At 38.6% G+C, this 21,319-nt stretch overlaps 1 protein-coding gene across 1 annotated transcript; it reads left to right on the top strand.

Moving 5' to 3' along the window:
- LOC114535945 lies at positions 1 to 1,657 on the top strand. The gene is made up of 2 exons (XM_028557285.1): positions 1 to 1,464; positions 1,553 to 1,657. Exons 1-2 carry the CDS (start codon positions 1 to 3, stop codon positions 1,655 to 1,657), a joined length of 1,569 nt encoding a protein of 522 aa, XP_028413086.1.
- Positions 1,658 to 21,319: the final 19,662 nt, after the last annotated feature.

The following is a 21,319-nucleotide window of genomic DNA, read 5'->3' as shown; positions in this document are numbered from 1 at the left end:
ATGTGTCAAGCAGAATTAAGCCTACCAGTTGACGAAACGCTGTTTTGGACAGATAGTACCTGCGTACTCAAATACTTGGAGAATGAAGAAAAACGTTTTCAGACCTTTGTTGCGAACCGCATCAGCGTGATACGAGAGGCTTCCTCTTTGGAACAGTGGCACTATGTCAGAACCAATGACAATCCTGCGGACGATGCATCTAGAGGAGTTTCGGCTGCTCAACTACATCGCTGGATACATGGCCCAACGTTTTTGCAGCAACCCATTAGTACTTGGCCACAACGACCAGCAGATATCAATCTGAAAATCGCGCCAGACGATCCAGAAGTCAAGAAAGAATCAGCAGCTTTCGCGTGTGGAACCATTGGTCCTGATTTCCTTACCACTGTTATACCAAGATGTTCGTCTTGGAGCCGCCTGAGAAGAATTGTGGCTTGGGTTTTGAGATTCACGTCGAACCTGCTACGTCGTGTTCGAGAAAAAGAGAGTGTTAGAAGGGCTACGCAAACAACGACGATCGCCCCAATAACCGTCTCCGAATTGCGTGAAGCTGAGAAGCAAATCATTAAGCACGTTCAACAAGTAGCCTTCTTAGAAGAAACTAGCAAATTGGCGAAGAAAGAAAGCGAGGAATCAAATTGCAAGGGGATAAAGAAATCAAGCGCTATTTATCAACTAGATCCCACCGTCAAAGACGGCCTGTTACGTGTTGGTGGACGACTACGACAAGCCGAGATCAGCGAAGAAGCGAAACATCCCTGTATTCTGCCAAAAACCCACCACGTTGTCACCTTAATCGTGAATTATTACCATCATGTCTCCGGACATTCAGGCCTGGAGCACACGTTGTCTCTCATCAGAGAGAGATACTGGATAATCAATGGAAGGTCAACGGTCAAGAATATCATCGGAAAATGCCACAGCTGCCGAAAACGTCAATCCCCAGTGTCTCAACAAAAGATGGCTGACCTTCCACGCGACAGAGTTACCCCTTTGAAGCCGCCGTTCACTTATACCGGAGTTGATTGCTTCGTACCCTTTGCAGTGAAACGAGGAAGATCTACCGTTAAGCGATACGGCGTCCTTTTCACCTGCCTCACTGTTCGCGCAATCCACATCGAAGTAGCCTCCTCTTTAGATACGGAATCCTTCATCAACGCTCTCAGACGCTTCGTTGCAAGAAGAGGTCAGCCCGAAGAAATGCGATCAGACAATGGGGGGAACTTCGTAAAGGGCGAGAAAGAACTCAGGCAAGCGGTGAATGATTGGAATCAAACTCAGATACATGAAGCCCTCCTGCAACAACACGTTAAGTGGACCTTCAATCCGCCAGCCGGCTCTCATCACGGTGGCGTATGGGAGAGATGCATACGGACAGTCAGAAAGGTTATCCTGGCAACTCTGAAAGAGCGGCAGCTGGACGAAGAATCCCTCAACACCCTTATGTGTGAAGTCGAGTCTGTGGTGAATGGCAGACCCATTACCAAATTGTCGGACGATCCCCGAGATAACGGACCCTTGGCCCCCAACCATCTACTGTTGCTACGTTCAGGATCGAGTGTCCCACCCGGTGTTTTCTGTAAGCAAGATGGCTATGGCAGAAGGAGATGGCGTCAGGTGCAATATATGGCAAACGTGTTCTGGCGTCGATGGTTGAAGGAATACCTCCCATCTCTCCAACGAAGGCAAAAGTGGAGTATCCCGCAGAGAAATTTCGTGGTCAACGACGTAGTTTTGGTGCTGGACGAGAACAAGCCACGGTGCAATTGGCCTCTAGGACGTGTGATTGAAGTTTACACGAATACCGGTGACAAGCTCGTGCGATCAGTGAAGTTGAAGACAAGTTCATTCGAACTCGTGAGACCAGTGGCAAGATCGTGCTGCTGGAGGAAGATCAAGCAGAGAGGCAATGATCGAGTAACGTACAGTACAATTCTCAAACTTTTATATATTAGCTAGTTTAGTCTATTGTTCAGTTTATTCAATTTGTTTCAAACCATTTGTTATTGTTAGTTATTAGTAAAGGCTCACAATCCGCCTTTAAGGGGCCGGTATGTAGGTTTGAAACGTACACGTGGTCTGGAATATTGATATGTTGCCATTTCCATGGCGACGGAACGCATGTATTATTAGTCTTTAGTTTTAAAGTATCAGGTATCAGTATATTGTCAACTCAAACAGAGCGAGAACGGTAAACATCTATAAATCTATACGAACGAATTATCATCAATATCTATTCAAGTTTGGTGTGCGCCAACCAAAGTAAGTTACATTTATCTTGTAGTAGTCAGTTCGTTATTCTCTATTCTCAATCGCGTAGAGTGTCAAATCGTATTCATGTATATATTATGCTTATGTTAGTTTGCGCGCATGCCATAATCTATGTAAATCTTTTCTAAATTGTGTAGTTCGAACCCACAAACATATCTATATCCATATCCGCAACCATACCAATCTATCTACCAAACCTCAACCTCAATCTCTATCGAGAATCAACAACAGAACATTGTATAATTATAACTGGTATTAAAGTTATTGTTTATGTGTGATCTGTGTGTGTGGAGTTCAATTATTACTGCGCATCATACTTGAATTGATTCTTGGACTTTGCGCATTTCAACAATCTGCCCAGAGAGTCTACACTCGCAACGGTTCGTTTGAGGATGCTGTGATGCCAAATTACGCCATTTTATTGAGTATCGATATTTTATTATACGCCAGAACGCTAAAAAGATCTTTTTTGCACGCCAATACGCCAGGGTTTTTTTGCGTCCACGCCCTTCAAATGCACCCTGGAGTCAACGTACTTGATATCAAAAGCACGCATTCTTCTACTTAGAGTAGGAAGGCTCCAGGCATATTGTGGGTAGTCACGCTTCATAAAATCCAAAACCTCTGCCCTTTTTAGCTCGCCTGCACTTTAGTGCAAGAGAGCTATTGCTATAGTCTTGGCGTCCCCGTCTCCGTCCCCGTCCTCGTCCCCGTCCGCGTCCACACTACATGATAAGTAGAATGTTAAGATGCCACTTTTATTTTCCCATTATTTTCAACTTATCTACTTAAGGAGTCTATTTGTTGCAAAAGAACCATTAACCAGGGGGGAGTGAACATTATACAACAAAATATAATGATAAGGTCAATGTTAAAATGCTATATTTTTTCTATACTTTGGCTTTACATCAGAGGAATCATTATCAATATAAGTCATCAGTATGCATTGTGACTATTTATTGCCATTTGGTACACATTTATACAATAATAAAGAGAGTTTTGCTCAAAATTATCAAATGATAAGTTGAATGTTAAGCTATATAGCATAATGATAAGGTCAATGTTAAGATGTTATATTTTTTAAATATTTTGGCTTTGCATCAGAAGATTCATCGCAAATATAGCTCATCAATATGTCTTGTGACTATATGGTGACATTTAGTACACATTTACACAAAAATAATGGGAATTTTGTTCAAAATTATCAAATGATAAGGTGAATGTTAAGCTAATTAGCATAATGATAAGGTCAATGTTAAGATGCTATATTTTTTAAATATTATGGCTTTACATCAGAGGAATCATCATAAATATAAGTCATGGATATGCATTGTGACTATTCAGTGCCATTTGGTACACATTTATACAATAATAAAGAGAGCTTTGCTCAAAATTATCAAATGATAAGGCAAATGTTAAGCTTATTAGCATCATGATAAGGTCAATGTTAGAGTTATCCAGAGTTATCACGCTCATTACGATTTTCAGGGCTATTGTGTAGCCCTGTTTTTTTTAGTTCAAAGTTGTAGCTGAAGCCTGAATCATATTTAACGAAAGTATTTGTACAACCCTAAGCCAAATGAGAAACTTTCAAATATTTTCACCTGTATGCTACCATTTGTTTGTATTGTACATGTACAATTATAAATTATGAGATTGTGTTGTGACATGCCGTATCAAAATTCAATCGCTTAATATAGAAATCATTCAGGGAGTGAAAATATATAAAACATAGTCCAACGTTAAAGTTTAAAGAATATTGTCAGATAATTCGCAATTACAAGCTTTAGCACATAAGTATTTATAAGTAGAAAGCCGATAGGCTCGGAATGCAAAGGCAAATGGCAACGCATGTGACATATATTTGCATATTATTTATGTAGATACACATGCAAATATATTATTAAAGCACCTATAAGATTTATGTACATACCTTTTCGTTGTTTGATGCATAATCCTTTTTTGTGTAGATATAAAAATCCAATCTTGTTTATTTCATAAAGCTAGGCGCACACACGACGATTTTAGTCTGCCGATTCCTGTCTAGATTGTCTAGATGATGTTTTCATCAAAATGTGGCGACTGGCGAGTGGCGATCTATACTTGGTCATAATATTAGACCAAGTAGACTCGCGTACACGCGCGAGGCGCGAGCGCCCCGAGAAGGAAAACATGTCTGGGCAAGGGCTGCCTATATGTCTAAACCTGAATGGACCAACTACCGTAAAATCGTTTTGTATGCGCCCGGCTTAAAGCAGGGACTTTTGCCTGGTCCGTTAACTTACCTGTTGATATCACGTGCGCGGATTGCGAGAAACGGAAGAAATATTGGTCACAAATAAAACTAATGTAATTCCGAGGCCAGTTTTGGCCAGTAATTCTGAGGTCACAACTAATATCTGAAGTTTGTGCTTAATATTACCTTCCAACGCGGATTTTAGCCTTGTAATTTGTAATAAAAAGATCGGTAATTTGTGCTTCATACAGATACCTTTCATACAGAGTTTAGTCTTATTCTAGACAAACAGTGCAGGCGAGCGTTAGGTGATTTCAGCACCTCTCTGGTTAAGTTCTGCATTACGTATTTCTTTATATCATTTCCCAATTCTTCATCATCTTCCCAATCTGTATTTTGATATCTTTCTCCTGCCGCCATGTTGACATTTGAATCTGCTGACTGCAGTACTAGGTCATAAGGTCAGTGGATTTTTTTTATTGTACAAGCAGGGCATGCTGGGCATGCTGGTCTATGATAACGATGGGCCACGTCGAGAACATTTGATTTCAGAATCGAAAACGAAAATCGCATGTTAGTTTTTGTTTGTTTGTTTTTTAAATTTCTTAAACATATTTTTTTTTATTTATGTTTATTTTTTAAATATTTTTAAAATTTCTCTCTTTTTGATTTTGTTCGTGAAATATAGTTTTAAAATAAAATTATCTACTGAATTTACAGTGATAACAATGGGCCACCATACAATAGCGTTATTATTCAGGCCTGCATGTAATGCTGGAAGAGCATCTGGTTTTACAATTGATCTCGCATTTAACACTAGACATTTTGACGTCCAACCACATGTACGAATTTTAAGTTTTTGGGGCGCTGATGGTGTCTACGTGTTCTTTTGAACTGTCGACGTCAGATTTAAATTACTGGCTTTGTTAAAGGTGAGCGATATTTGCGTCGAGTTATTATAACAGGAATATTATTCATCATACGTAAGTTGCATAGTTTCCCTTTTGGGTCGCTTGAAATCGGCTATTGCCATTTTGTTTCCCATGGCCCATATCAAATTTCTGTTGCTCACGAGGCACTACCTTGGTGCTGACTGAGTGACACATCACACACAAACCCTACTGTGTGCCCCGGGGTGCAGGTGAAACTGTTACCAAATTTATCTATTTACTGTGTAATAACTTTGCCATATGTTAATATAATCGCATTGTATGAAACTCAAGTATGATAGATAAGGGCACAGTACCAGTCAGTGAGTTAAAACGTGATCTTGATTTAGGAGGTTCTGTCCATCTCAGATCTCAGACTTTGTCTCTAAATCTGAATGATTATCATGCAACAGACTAAAACAAATACAGAAATGATTTCTCAGGATTCCAATATACGATTTTTTTCCTTCATCCCCTGCTTCATGACTGCTAGTATTTGAGCTTATGAATGTCCTGTGTGATGCTAGTGCACTGTTATGACCAATGGCCATAGCAACTCTCTACTAAGGACTAGTAACTAGTGTTATTTTTTCTACAGACTTGCATGAAGATAGTGTTATCGTCGAGCACTTACTTTAGATGTCAACAGTGAAGATGAAAACTCAAGCAGTGAAGATGAAAACTCAAGCAGTGAAGCTGAAAACTCAAGCAGTGAAGCTGACATTGATGAAGAAGCTGTAATCAAATATTACTTCCGACGTGGATTCAGTTATAATAAAATTCTTCTATTTCTTGTTAACTGTCATAACCATGAAATTAGTTACAGTGCATTATTGCGACGGCTAAAGGCTTATGGACTTGGAAGGAGAGGGTTTTCAAACAGGGAGGATTCAAACAATGAAATTGCAGTAGTAAGGCAACGTGTTCAAGAACTTATCAATGGCCCTAGGATATGCGCAGGATACCGGACAATATGGCATACTTTAGAAATGGATATGCTAAAAGAATTGTATCCCGATGGTTTGCAGTTAAGAAAAGCCAGGCGGCTAAAAAGGAAAGTTTACCACCACCCAGGACTAAATTACTCGTGGCACATAGATGGCTATGACAACCATTTGGCTTGCCCATTCATGGCGCCATAGATGGGTTTAGCCGAAAAATTTTGTGGCTGAAGGTGATCCGATCTAACATTCACCTGACAACATTGCAACATTCTTCTTGAATACTGTAAATCAAATGAAAGGCTGCCCAGTGCAATTGATTACGGATCTAAGCACAGAAAATGGATTAGCCGCCGCGATTCAGTGTTACTTCAGAAATAACACTGATGCTCATCGATATGTAGCTTCCCCTCAAAACCAGAGGATAGAAGGATGGTGGTCATTTTATGCACGTAATAGATCAAACTGGTGGCGAAATTATTGTAAAGATTTGGAGTCCGAGGGTGTATTAGACTCTTCTTCCGAATTAAGCATGAGTTGTATCTGGTACTGTTTTGCCCAAGTTCTGCAGAAGACCTTGACATTGTTAAAGAGCATTGGAACAGCCACGGGATAAGGAAATCCAGGTTTAACACAGTGTCTGGTAGACCAGATTCTCTTTTTTTCCTGCCAAAACATCATGGTGGTGTGGGAAACCTTCTGCTAAGAGTTCCTCAGATAGAGATAGATTATACAGCAGAACATATTGTTCAGTCAAATCATTTTGATGAGTATAAAGATTATGCAAGAAGTGCACTTCGACTAGATATGCCACATGACTGTCAAGAAGCGGACAGTCTCTACAGAAGACTTATAAGAGTAGCTCAAAATGGACAGGAATAATTCGGGTAATTAGTTTCATAATTAAAAAATTATATTGTTCATGGAGTTTCAGGTGTTTTATAAACATAAAATATTAAAGCGCTTCTAACTATTGTCGATCATTATTACCTTAACCAAATAACATTAAAACCAAACAACATGAATCAATAACATTACGTAGTTTCCGATCGATAAACGTGGAAAACTCAGAAACGCAGTTTTTGTTAAATACTGAGCGTTTTCTAAAGAACAGCTTTTATGGACTTCATTTTAAACTTCGTAAAGCAGATTTGCTCCTAAACATAATCATGATACCGTAAGGAATGCGTAAACTCATATGATGCGTATACCATAAACTCTAATCGCATTTATGCAACGTACGCGCGCATTTTTATAATGTATACCGCTACAAATGTCATTTTTTGTTCATTATTTCTTAAAAAGTCTGACCTTTGGAGATAGCCACCATAAAAACGTCATTGAACTCTTTGGCAGTTTTCATATGAGCGACAGGAAACATTATTTCCCGAGAACAAGCCCCAACAGTTGGGTAGCAGATCCGATGGTCTGGATTATACATAGCACAGTCATGATTGAATTTAACCGTGATTGTTAGTGGTTGTCCATCAAGAGGTCTGTGTTTTTGGCCTGTCAGCCATATCATGACGCCTGCAGGAATGCAGTCAGGGGTGAGTACCTGAAGATGTTCATGGTCTTGATCTTCGGCACTTGTGCTTTCATCATCAATGGTTACAAGTGCCTGAGCGTGACCACAAACATTTTGCTCGTTTTCCAGCCCAAACAAAAAATCCTGCAGGAAATCCATCATTGATTCTTCGATTTCTTTCCGAACGCTACCAGCTTCTTAGAATTCTGGATGCCTCATTGAAAAAAGGAAATTTGCATCAACAGCACTTTCATCTTGATTATCTCGGACAAAAAGACATTTGCACGCATTAAAGTCGGTTTGTATAACATTTCTTAACCTATGAGAATCCAGTCCATCCATGAATTTCTTCAGATATACTAACCTCCTCGACACGATGCTCACGATAATAGACTGCTTAAAGGAGCTGTGTCACCTGAAGTTGTTATTATAACTTTACGGTATAGGCAAGCCGTTGTGATTGCAAAAGCTCGTGTTGCACCAAGAGAAAGGGAAATAGAGAATGTCCATGCAAAGGGAATAACTCATTGTGTTCGAGCGAGTGTAAATGCGGTACCCGTGCAAAACCTTGAAAGAATAGAGTAAGTCCGAAGAAAACATTCTTCTTTTGACTAGAAAGCCTTTCAAACTGACAATATTTCTTTTTTTGTTTTAGGAAATAGTAGAAAATCCCGACAGAGAGCGAGACGACAGAAGCAGACCAGCAGCACGAACACGTGCAAAATCAAGCGGCGGAGCGCAAGGTTTTCGTTTGAGCCACAATCCCATGGAATCCGAGGAAAGTCAGAGAAAAAAAGAGGACAAGGACGTTAAGGTAGAATTTATATAGCCACATAGCAGAGGCAATTTATCATCCTTTAACATTTTACACTTTGTGAATTTATTTTGTCATTTTGATGCAGGATTTCATTGATACATCGGACGAGAGTTTGGTGAGAAAGCTTGCAATTCGAGGCTTGCGCAGGGGAATTGGTAGCATGGACTACATACACTCCTTGTTACTAATGGAGGATGACCTGGATGAGGCTGGTGATGAGAGTGAGTTTTGGCAGGAAACCTCCACACAAGATCCAGAGGCACAGGATCAACCAAATGAGCCACCCACCCAAGATCCAGAGCATTTTGGAACAAATAAGCCTGACTGGTGTAATTGTGGAAGATGTCAACCCATGCCACAGGAGGTTGAAAACAAGTGCTGTAAATTAAAAAAATGCATCACACTTTCTTCCTGCTGCACAAAATTATGCCTCGACCCTGATGTGCTGGAGCTGTGTATAAGAAATACGGGAGATATACGTAATGACAAGGAAGATAATAGCACAAGAGCATTTAGAAAGGCAGCATATAGACAATTTATTTTGGCACGCCATGGTCACCTGGGCAGGGGTAACAGACGAGTATGCCCCTCATGTGTTGTTTTAAAAATTAGAGAACGTTTTCCATCAATCACAGGAATTTACATGGGATTTAGGGAACACTAAGTCAGATAATTTTAAATGGGGACAATGAAGTTTGAAACATAAAGGGTTTCTCAAAAAGAATTGGGAACTCAAAAGTATTTTTTTTGTAACTGAATATTTCTAGCACACCAGGGGCTGGTTGTACAAAGGCTAGATAGTGCTATCCACCAGATAGTGTTTTTTTAATTGCCCTAAAGTTGCAATTTGCTGAGTTGCTATTAATATTCTTACATGGATATTATTTTCATAACTGATAAAAAAAGCACTATCTGGTGAATAGCACTATCTAACTTCCATACAACTGCTCCCAGGTACTGTAATTTATTGTTATTTTAAGTATATACATATAGATATCAAAATGGTCATATCATAAATTTATGTACAGTCAATAGATTTAGTTGCGAGTTCAGGCTGTTCACTTGTTTGCACACATGTCTATGTAAATCTGTTCCTTCGTTCAACAATTTCTTTAGTAGGAGGAGGTGAGACATGAGCAATTGTTGGAGCTATTAAAGCAGGATCACTTGTATTGAGGGCAACAAGTTGTGTCACGCCACCACTATCACCAATTCTCCTTCTAAATATATTCGAAATGAGCACTGGCACATATCCATAGCTCTTTGTCACTTTCACAACTTTGTTATCCCACTGCCTTGTCCTTGGGTTATATTTCCTAGTAACCAAATTTTCACCAGCTTTTGATGTTGTTTGTGGAAGATTTATATGGAAATTCCAATCAATTGCAGTGAGCTGCCTTCTTGCCTTGTATGCTCTATAGCTAAATCAAATAGCAATGTGTAATAATCTTTGAATTATTTGTACCCACACAAGAGGAGTTCAAGGCTATTGTGTAACTAACAAACAACTTTGCATTTCAAGATAAGTATTAAAGGTGTATACCATCCTGTTTACAAAAGGCTTACCTGAAGGGCGTTCGTTTTGGGGTGTAGACTAAACCAAGGCTATTAGCACACTCAATACCACCAGTATGCCTATTAGATGAAAAAAAAAATAAATGAAAATAACCACAAACTAGATTGCTTATTTCAACCAGTTTTTCTTCCTTACCTGAACCGGGCATAATACTTGAAAGAAGCAAGTAATTCTGGGTTCAAAATTACTTTTGCAGTTCAGCAAAATCTTTGTCTCGTCGATCAAATCAAGGTGGGATTCATCAATTATTCCTGTGTGACCGAGGTCAATGATGGCGTTGGTGTTTTCAATTACATCCTTCAGAAAAGAATCTAACAAACAAGAGTTCTATTCAAAAGCCAAAACATAGCCAAAACTCAAAAGATCAGTTATTGATCCTTTTTCATAAAATATAGTTTTCATAGCGTAACTAAGTCATGTACCATTGATCAAAAAGGCTGCACTCTGCAGCATATTTGCCGTTTTTAACATTAATTTCAAAAGAAATAACTGCAACAGACGCTTTGGTAGTTGTCTATACCAAAGGCGAAAAACGAAAATATTATGAAAACCGGCTTACCCGAGGTAAAAATTAATGCCCCGATAGGTGAATTAGGGCCTTTCACAGCATCATATGCAGAGCAAGAAATCACTTCTCCATTTAATTTGTTGAACAGGGAAAAAGAGTCTTTTTAGATGAAATGCGGAGAAAATATCATTGAACTGTAAACAAACTGGAATGATAACCTAGGGGAGAAAATTGAAGCCAGTGCTTTTTACTTTTTCTGAGTTTTGAGCCGAAATACTTAACGCCTAATGTTGAGACGTATATGAAATTAAAGCGATTAAAAAGTTATATTCGTGTAGAAATTTCGAGACTTGAGCTTAAAGGGAAACATCTAAAAAATATTTGAAAATTTCCCGGTTTTTTGCCGAGTTGTAATTGTTTTTGTTTTTTTTTAATTATTTCCTTTGCAGTTTAAGTCTTGAAATTTCTACACCAAATGTAACTTTTCAATAGCTTTAATTTGACACACAGCCCAACGTCTGGCGTCAAGTATTTCGTCTCAAAACTCAGAAAAACTATTTTGGCTTCAAGCTAAATAGGGATGTTTGTCATGAGTTATCGTTCCAGTTGTATAGAGTTCACTGGAAAATATATGCCGAAAACAATACCGAAAATATTTTCGGGAGGGTGATGGACACGTTTTTTACTCTGTATCGCGGTATGTCAGTGGTAATCACCATGGGCAAAGGGGACCATGTGGTGTCAGCAAAGCTGAAAATCCGCCATCTTTTTTGTGACACTTTTTGGTGGCGAGCCGGTCCTCCAGGAATTATTATATAGCTCAGTGTATACGGCCGTCGCGAGTTGCTATGACTACAGTGCTTCCGCGTGCAGAAAATTATTTCCATACTTTTCTCAATTTCTTTTTCTCTCTATACCATGTACCCTCCAAAGCCCCCAACCCACAAATTTTCTAACAATCATGTTACCATCCCTATGCTTAACTGATTTCGTTCAACGGAGGCGAGGGGTTGCTGCATGCATGTATTTCTAGTATGGTTGGAATTGTTTCTAACAACCGGTGCTTGGTATACTACATTGGTTGTTAGACATTTACCATTCAATGTGCATGAGGTGAGGCATGCAACTGTAGCTCAGCTTTAATGCCCGGCGCACACTGGAGGAAACAGCTGAGCTGAGCGTCACTCGTGACTGCATGTTAGCTGAGCTGTTTCCTCGAGTGACACGCGTGCTATCGGCGTCAGATATTCAACATGTTAAATAATTTTGTGCACGAGTTAGATAGATAGATAGATAGATTTATTAACTTAAAAAGCTTGCAGCCGAAGTAGACCTACAGCTGAAAAACGTTAAGTTTTACACTTTAAAAATATAAGATTATCAACTTTGAGTTAGCTATAAAAATTATGTAACAAGATCAATATATCCGTTCAGATTAAAAACTTCCATGCATTACAAAGACTACAAACTATAAAATCGTTCTTAAATCTTTTAGTTTTAGAAGGTGGTGTTTGAAACTTCCTTTTCTCTCTCAGAGATACTTCTGAGGTTTTTAAAGGAAGTAATAGGTGGTGTTCTTGTGGTGAATTTGTTCTCGGGGTCATTTGCAATAGTTTTAAAAAGTTTGCTAGTAAAGTTCTGTCTCCGTTCAGCAAGTGTGGTGAGACCTAACTCTTTCAAGGCGTCGTCATAACCGTGTTCTGACAGAATAATTCTACAGGCTCGTTTTTGACACGCGTATTCAGTAACAGGCCGGATACATGTGGTGTAGAACAGAAGAAGGTCTTTCTGTTGGACTTTGGCACGTTTCAATTGGCGTAAAAAGTACAAACTAGTTGAAACCTTTTTACATATATCTTTAATATGTGAATTCCATTTAAGATCATTGGTGATGGTGAGGCCCAGTACTTTTACTTGCGATACAACGTCAGTAACGACATGGTCAAATATCGTTAATAACGACAGGGTCAAATTCAATTTCCTTTGTCGAGAAACAAAGCCGAAGTTCCTTGCATTTAGATTCCTTCAGTTGCATACCGTTATTTGCAGATTTTCGGGCAAATTCATTTACAAAATGTTGCATAGCGCTTGAACAGTGTTTTTCTACAACTTCCGACTTCGTAGAATCATCTACGTATTTCCAAAGATCATCGTTACCAGTCACATTGAGATCGTTTATCATGACCAAAAACAGGCATGGTCCAAGCTTAGTGCCTTGCGGTACTCCAGCTGGGATGGTTTTCCATTCGGAAACACAGTCAATGGCCAGTTTAACTCTTTGTCTACGGTCCGTTATAAAATCTAGAATCCAATACTGTATAAGGTAGGCAGGGGGATATCATATGTCGCCAATTTGTTTAAATGAATGTTATGATCAATCATATCAAATGCTTTACGGAAATCGAAAAGCATGACTCTGTTTGTGGAACCGTTAGCATCGGTGCTTTTCTTCCAGGAGTGTACCATACTGATCAAGGCATAAGTCGTACTTGTATTCGGGATTGTTCCAAGTTGTTTTTTATCGATTTTAGCCTGAATTGCTGGTTTCAAATGATGCTCAACCACAAGTTCTTCCGCAACTTTTGATACTTATGAGTTTTTCTTTTTTGGGATTGGTATAACGTCTGCATTTTTCCACGATTCTAGAACAGAGCAACTACGAAAGGAGGACATTACTGATTAGAATCTTTCGAACTGGATCTGCAAGGATATCTGCATTCTCTTTTAGTACCCATGTTGGGATGCCGTCAGGACCGTAGGCCTTCTCGGGTTCAGAGCGCATAGTTTAACAAACACATCTCATTTCTTATCGGTGGGAACAATTCACGGTAGCAATCAGGAGACAGCTAATTCAATCTTCTCGGTTTCCGTGTGTTGGTTATTAGGTCTTAACGCATTTATTATCTCCTCAGTATTTTTTCCCATGGTTTGCATTCCGCTGAGTTTCTTCGCTTCTTTCCACAAAGAAGATGGTTTGCTTTGCTTCAGGTGCTTTACACTGTTTTCATAATACCTTCCCCGACAGATTTTCCTTTCACGATTTACTTTATTTCTGAAAAATTTGAAGGATGAGGTATTCCCTTGGTTGAGGTCATCCAGGGTGGTTCAGTACTTTTAACTTTGCATGTGCGTAAGGGCATGATGTAGTCCAACCCGATTTTCACTATGCATTCTAATATGTTTTCTCTGTACAAGATGGCACTTTGTCGAGCAATCCTGGGATATCTAAAAGATCCAAGTACTTCCGAAAAGCAAGGCGTAGGCTAGGTCGCAAGTCCCTTTTCTTGAAGAGAGTTTTCTGTACTTTCGGAAGCATACTAGAATCTTTCGGGGTCAAAACAACACACATATGATCAAAAAGGCCAAAAGGTGCATATCTTTCAGGCTGTTCATAGAATTCATTAAGATTGGTCAAAACAAGATCAAGGGTATTGCTGCCTCTAGTTAAGAAGTTGACAAGTTGGCGCATATTATAACTATAAGTCAATCTTGAAATATTCAACTTGTTAAAATCGCCTAAAATTATTAGGCCACAATTTGAGAGGCGCGATTCTAACGTTGAAAGACAGGACGATAGATAGTTTAACATCGCAGAACTATCAGCACTAGGAGGGTGATAAACCGCACCAATTACTAGGTTGTTGTATCCTCTTGGTAATCTTGGCACACTTAGCCTGATCCACGAAACTTCAAACTGATCGTTATTAAGGTCATTGATTACTTCGTAACTTATATGATCTCTGATGTAAATACAGACACCCATTGGTTCTGTCTCTACGGATAAGATTGTAGCCATGGATACTAATTACAGTATCTTGAATATGCCTTTGTAGCCATGTCTCTAATCTCATCAATTTTCGGTGCGAGTGACATTACATTTGATAGTAAAAATTTAGGAACTTTATCTTTAGAATTAATATTGGGGATAACAACTTTACTAGCGTTAGAATTCTGACTTTGGAATACAACCGGAGAATCAATTACCGTCAGGGCAATAGGGACGCAGTTTGAGGGATTGTGTCCTCTTGGAACGGATGTTTCATCAAAATTCTCTAGTAATAGTAACTGAACCATTTCAGTTTTGCCTTTCGTCTGGATCTTGGACGAAAACCCTGGTCATTATTAATATTACTAAATTTGTTCTGCTAAAATGGATTAATCTGGTTTTGCCTTAATTGTTATTCGATGTTTCCTCAATTGTTCTCTATTTGTGATACGCGTTGGGATGGATTGATAATCATTCGCATTTTGTGGTTACGAAGTGCCTTGTTGTGTGTGTACTTTAGTTACGCGTGTTTTGTTGGAAAACGACATCTTTTGGTTAGGCTGTGTACGAATCGCTGCTACGTGGTCTATATGGTCACGGCTATGAGGCAAAGCAGTTTTCGTCACACTTCTGTTTTGATCGTTTAGAGCCGCTGACTTTGTATTTATACTAACTTTCTCACACTCGTTAAAGTTATTATATTTTCCCTTTTTATTCACGTCTGTCCTGACTTTGTTCGTATCAGCTTGTTCATTAGCGAGCTTTAGCAGTGACTACGAGTACGACTACGAGTACGAGATTCGTCATTCTCGCGCGTTGTTTGCTTACGCCATCAGTCAAAACTCGTAGTCGTTGGGCTTTCGAGTACGAAGTTTATCAAAAAACCTTGGAAAAAGTTTTTGATTATCGACTTTCCAGAGCTAGCCGCATTGTTGAAAATGCATTTGGTATACTATGTGCAAGGTTTAGAATACTGCTGCGAACAATGGAATTAGATATTGATAACGCAATGCAAGTTGTCAGAGCATGTCTTGTCCTCCACAACTTCCTAATAGGGAGCTTTAGCAGTGACTACGAGTACGACTACGAGTACGAGATTCGTCATTCTCGCGCGTTGTTTGCTTACGCCATCAGCCAAAACTCGTAGTCGTTGGGCTTTCGAGTACGAGTTTTTTGGCAAATTTCGTACTCGAAAGCCCAGCGACTACGAGTTTTGGCTGATGGCGTAAGCAAACAACGCGCGAGAATGACGAATCTCGCACTCGTAGTCGTACTCGTAGTCACTGCTAAAGCTCCCTAATGATGAAAAAAGATGGGGTATATAATCCCCCAGAGTTCCTGGATACAGAGGATGAACTGGGTAATATTAGACCTGGTTCGTGGAGGAATCATGTAGATGATTCAGGTGTTGTTAACAGAACTACGCCAGATCGAAGTGGGAATGCATCGACACTACAAGCAAGAGAAGTTCGTGAAACTCTGAGAGAATACTTCTTCTCTGAAGGTGCTGTAGATTTTCAGTGGGCAATGGTAGAATGACCATTTTACCGTCAAATTTGCATTATTTAAGGTGAAATATTTAAAGTTTTAAGTGTTGTTGTAAATATAACTTTACAGGTATATCTGTAATGATGAATTTAACATAATACTGTGTATTATTGTTTACAGATACTATGGCAAAATATCATCAAAAAAACATCAAATCATCACAAAAAGAGTTAAATGCATTGTTGTTAACATGCTGAGAGAAAAAATGCTATGTGCTTCATAAATAAACTGTACTTCAAATGAACTTTAACTCTAAAATGGGTTCCAAAACATATCCACACCTTCCCCACACAGAAAATTGTAAGGTTAACCTCATTCTTCCCTTTAGAGACCCTATGGGTGATGAATGATTTGCATGTCCCAGCCCACCTACCTGGATGGCAGAAGTTTCCTGTGTAGGGACAGTCTGGATTTACAGTTAACTCAACTAAATAATGTACATTAAGATTATTACACAAGTCCACCTACTACAAGGTGTGATATGTTGCACCATTGTCTTGAAGTGTATTAAAACAGATATAAGGACTTGATCCTTATGCACCTTGAGAGGCTTGCTGTGGTTGGATTTGCTGTGGTTGGATTTGCTGTGGTTGGATTGCTTGCTGTGTGGTTTGAAAAATTGCAGATTGGATGGCAAATTTAACATGTCGCTGTAATTCTGCACTCTTTATTGCTCGTATAGAATGCGCAACATCTTTCCCAAAGATCTCCCATTCATCATTTACACTAGAAGGGGCCTTTGCTCCTTTCGCAAGGTCAGTCAAAGCTGTTGCTGCAGTTTCCATCCAATTCTTGTTTTGTTTTTTTCTTTTTGGTGGTTGCTGCTGATTTTCTGTTTCTGCAGTCATCTCATAATTGGTTTCATCCAGATCATCATCAATAGATCGAGAGCAATCCTCATTTTTTCTTGGGGTTTCAGTATTAGAAAGAATTGCTTGGTTTGAGACAATGACATCTTCTAAAAATGAACACTCGTCAAAATGCCTCCATTTTGGGACATAAATATCCTTTAAACCACTCCCAGTCCCCTCAGACTTTATTTTTCTAACTTCTTCTCTATATGTAGTTCGTAGACTTTGGATTTTGCCTAGGTTAAAGTTGAACATCTTGAGAAGGAAGCAAGTTAACAAAAGGCAAAATAATGACCAAATATTTTAGGAAGTTTCGATCATGGGTTTTCTCAACACTGCAATACATTTCTAATACACCTGGAGTTGGCTTTAAATTTACTTTGAACCAATTGTGTACAACTGTTGATTGTTGTCTTTATTGATAACACTTTAAATATGAATAATATTTTACTATGACTTTCACATTTATTGAAAATGGGGAAAGAAGAGCATGTAATGAAAGTTGAAATAAGCATTCAAAACACTGTTTTGAGTTTCACAGTTCATACATGTATTTTATCAATTTACCTTTTAAGCTCGCAAGATCAATGCCAGGAACTTCGTCTTTTATCAACGTAAGGATTTCTGCGTATTCAGTCTTTTTTTGTTTCTATCCCTATATGATTCGGACTTAATATTCGATAAACTCTCTCTCGATCTGAGCAATTCTAGCAGATTTGATATCGCCAAATTAGTCCACCGTACGGCGCTCATGCTAGCTGCCATTGCAAAATTCAATAGTCCGCTGGCCAACCGCATACAAGTCCTGAGATTACTTTGACAAGTTTTCTTTGTTGACTCATACAGACGAGCAAATTTTGTATTTTGACACTTTCAGTGCTGCATTAAACAATCTTGTAACAAGTCTTCAGTTTGATTCATCAAGTTTGTTTCGGCTTGTTAACAAGTTGTTCCATACTTGTCGACAGCTTAGAACAAGTTGTGCGAACACAGCGATAGAGATAAGGTACGTCCAACTAAATTGATGGCACTGGATGGCAAAAGGACAATATTATTATGGGTTGTAATATGTGAACGCGATCGCCGTGTTTTATTTTACCACGGCTTTTTAGTTTTGAATAGTATCTAGAATTTTTGTATTTAAGGTAGTATTTTAGAAGCTCCCGAGGTATTGACGCGGCGAAATACTGCATGCAGACAAAATGTTTGTGCTAAAATTAAACACACACTGAGTCGGATTTCTGCTATGATCAGTTTTATTTCATCCAGTCTAAAAACAATTCAAAGAATAAGAGCAACAATTTTAGCATTTCCGCAGCTCAATTTGCAGTGGTCTCCCATCAAATGAGGGTTTCACTGCCCATTCTGTACATTTTGCGTTATAGTTGACACATCTATCGACCAGACCTTGGCGGATTCGCATTTCTGAAACAAACAGCTGCTTTGTAGTCACATTCACAAAGACGTCTTCCACAATCCCTGCTAAGTTTTCCCAGAAATGATCTTGGTCGAACTAGAAAATAGCGAAGCACATACGTGAGATCGCGCAAGCTATAAAGCAGGTAGTAGACTGTATCACGTATCCTTTGTTCCGTCTAATAGGCGACGCCCTGGTTAGCCTATGGTGGTCAAAAAACTAAAATTATACTCAATTGAAAGATTTTGAGGACAGAATGGAGTCATTCTGGGGGAGTGGTACACAAACACATCTTATAAAGGGAAAGGACCTTTGCAAGACCACGGTTTATGTTTACGGAACCAACGGGTAAGCATGGGTTTAGCTCTAGGTTTACGAACTTCAACGCAAACACTACTTTCATAGCAAACCATCTCGCATCTAAAACATAACTCCTCCTCAACGTTTTAACTGCCCATTAACCTGTCTTATAGAACAAACCGGGAGTTCATACTTCGCATGCAACTTTTCAACAAAATTCTAATATTGTAAAGATGTCAAACTGGTTTCGTTGGGAAGAGGGTGAAAATACATTCTTCCGAATAGGTCCGGAAGAGACCTGGACCTCTCAAATAATCTCGTAAAGGTTTCTGTCGGCTATGGTAGTAAAGCCACTTCGGACATTGAACTTTTTATGTGCCAATTTGAATGCAAATAAGTTTCACATCAAAACCTGGCTTTACATTATTTATATGCTTTTTGTCAACTTACCGCATGTGCATTTAATTAGGTCTATAAAATATGGATGGATATAAACTCCGACGCTGGTGCATATTCCAAATCTCACTGCCTCACCATAGCAGTCATCATGTATTTTACAGCAACTGTTAAACATAGACTAGAATTATAAAATGAATCGTTTGTGCTATGACTCCAAGATATGCCAGACGGTTTCAAAATTTTAAAAGATTTTTACTTATATCAAGAGCGTCTACTGGGTGTCCGGTCACTCCTGGTGGTGTTTTTCCACAGTACTTGCCATGATCAATGTACTCAGTAGGAAAACGTTTAGTAAAACAGGCAAACATATACGCAAATTCAGCCAAGCTTCTCTTATCTTGGCCTAAATTTTGGATAGATGAATAAAGAATGCTTTGTCACTAGTTGTATTAAGCCTGATGTCAAAACGAAGCTTAATCGACGTCAACCGATCCTGCACACATGTAAATTACAGATTTCAATGTTTATACATTGATACTTTTACGCCCAAATAGCCTATGATATTGTGTTTTAACGAGAAACCACACCCATCAAAAGTACACATAAACATTGGCAAACCACCAATGACAAACGGCTAATTTCAAGGAACCTGTTATTTCTTTCGAAAATTTGAAACGAACTTTGCCGTTTGCGGTTAGAGGGGTGTCGTAAATGTCAAGCGACGGATCAAGTTAAGCTCATTAATATCTCATGATTTGCAACACATATCACACAACACTATATGAGATGTTATACACCTATTCCGATATGTCACTTTATGAAAGTGACAGTACCCATCAGGGCCCAATTATCGAGAGATTTTTATATGCCATTGCTTATTTGAGTATGCTCTTTCTAGCTGTGCCGATTTATTTTCTTCTTGTTATTTCTGTCAAAAATTAGTCAAAATTTGAAGAGGGCATGTATACTCATATATTATAAATGTGTATAGAGCTTTATGCACAGAAGAGTGATCAAATAAAAATCATTCTTACTCAGCAAATTACTTTTATGAAATTTAATTGCAGGGATAGATTTATTTTTTCGTATGAGAAAATGCTATACGCAGGTTTTGATTGAGCTAACGATTTTCTTCAGTTGTGCAAAATTTTTGTATGAATTATGGCGGCAATTTGTTTGCATAAATAAAACACTTCTAATTTACAAGCTTGAGATATTGAATCACAATCCGAACTTCAAAAAACGTCTTAATAAAAGGATAGTCGCGCGTTTATTTTTACTTCAAAGCTTTCGGGAAGTGCGCGAATACAACATAATTCCCAACTAGAAAACAGGGATCCAGAGCAGAGCTTTTAAGAAAGATTACTTCAAAAATGAGATTTTAGACAAACAAAGGAGTATTTTTTCAAACCTATGGAGGCCCTCTGTGTATCACATTTCCCATCACAGTCTTATGATTTGCCAGCTTCCTGGGTCATTCTATACCTATATGAAGGTGTTGTTACTCGTTATTTTACTCACTTTCAGGTTTTCGGGATAGACTTTCTAGCCACGAGCCTTCGGTAGGAGCCTTCAATGAGGAAAAATTTCGAAGCAATATTACAATGAGTAATTTAGTTAGCAATGCTGAAAAAAAGTAGCGCTAAATTCCTAAATATGAGGTGGAGTTTACTAATATAATCTTAATCACGCAAACTACGATCGCCTTAATAGAACTTCACATAATTACAGACTATTATTTATATCTGATTCCATAGTTAACGGCAAAATTTGACCGATGCGCGAGTTTGCACTCAAATTCCTACGGCAAACTTTACATGCCGAAATTTAACCTACCAATATGCAAAGAAAATATATCCACATCAACATCATGTTTTTGCAAAAGTGATAATTTCTATGGATAAGAATAAAAACCCAAAACTATAAGCGTATAAAAGGCTATGTTAATGAAAACGAGATGCCCACTGCATTACTTACCCTATGGTGACAAAAATCTAGAAAATCAGAGTTGCTTCACCCCACTTGTCAACAAGGATTCAATTCTTTGAAACAAACTGAGGAGCGTGTGAATTTATAGACTGTATGTTAAAAAAATTCATTGCAATTTAGATTAGCAGTGGATATTGCATTAGTTTTTTGTACCATTGTGACATTAACCATCTTAATCAGATCGGCTTTTTTTCGAGTGACACCGGAAGACGCCGAGAGTGCTTGGGAACAAGGAGTATTTGC

Source organism: Dendronephthya gigantea, unplaced genomic scaffold (assembly GCF_004324835.1).
Source record: "Dendronephthya gigantea isolate DGI-Jeju-01 unplaced genomic scaffold, DenGig_1.0 000128F, whole genome shotgun sequence".
Taxonomy (NCBI): Eukaryota; Metazoa; Cnidaria; class Anthozoa; order Malacalcyonacea; family Nephtheidae; genus Dendronephthya; species Dendronephthya gigantea.
This window is presented reverse-complemented; position numbering and strand designations above follow the sequence as displayed.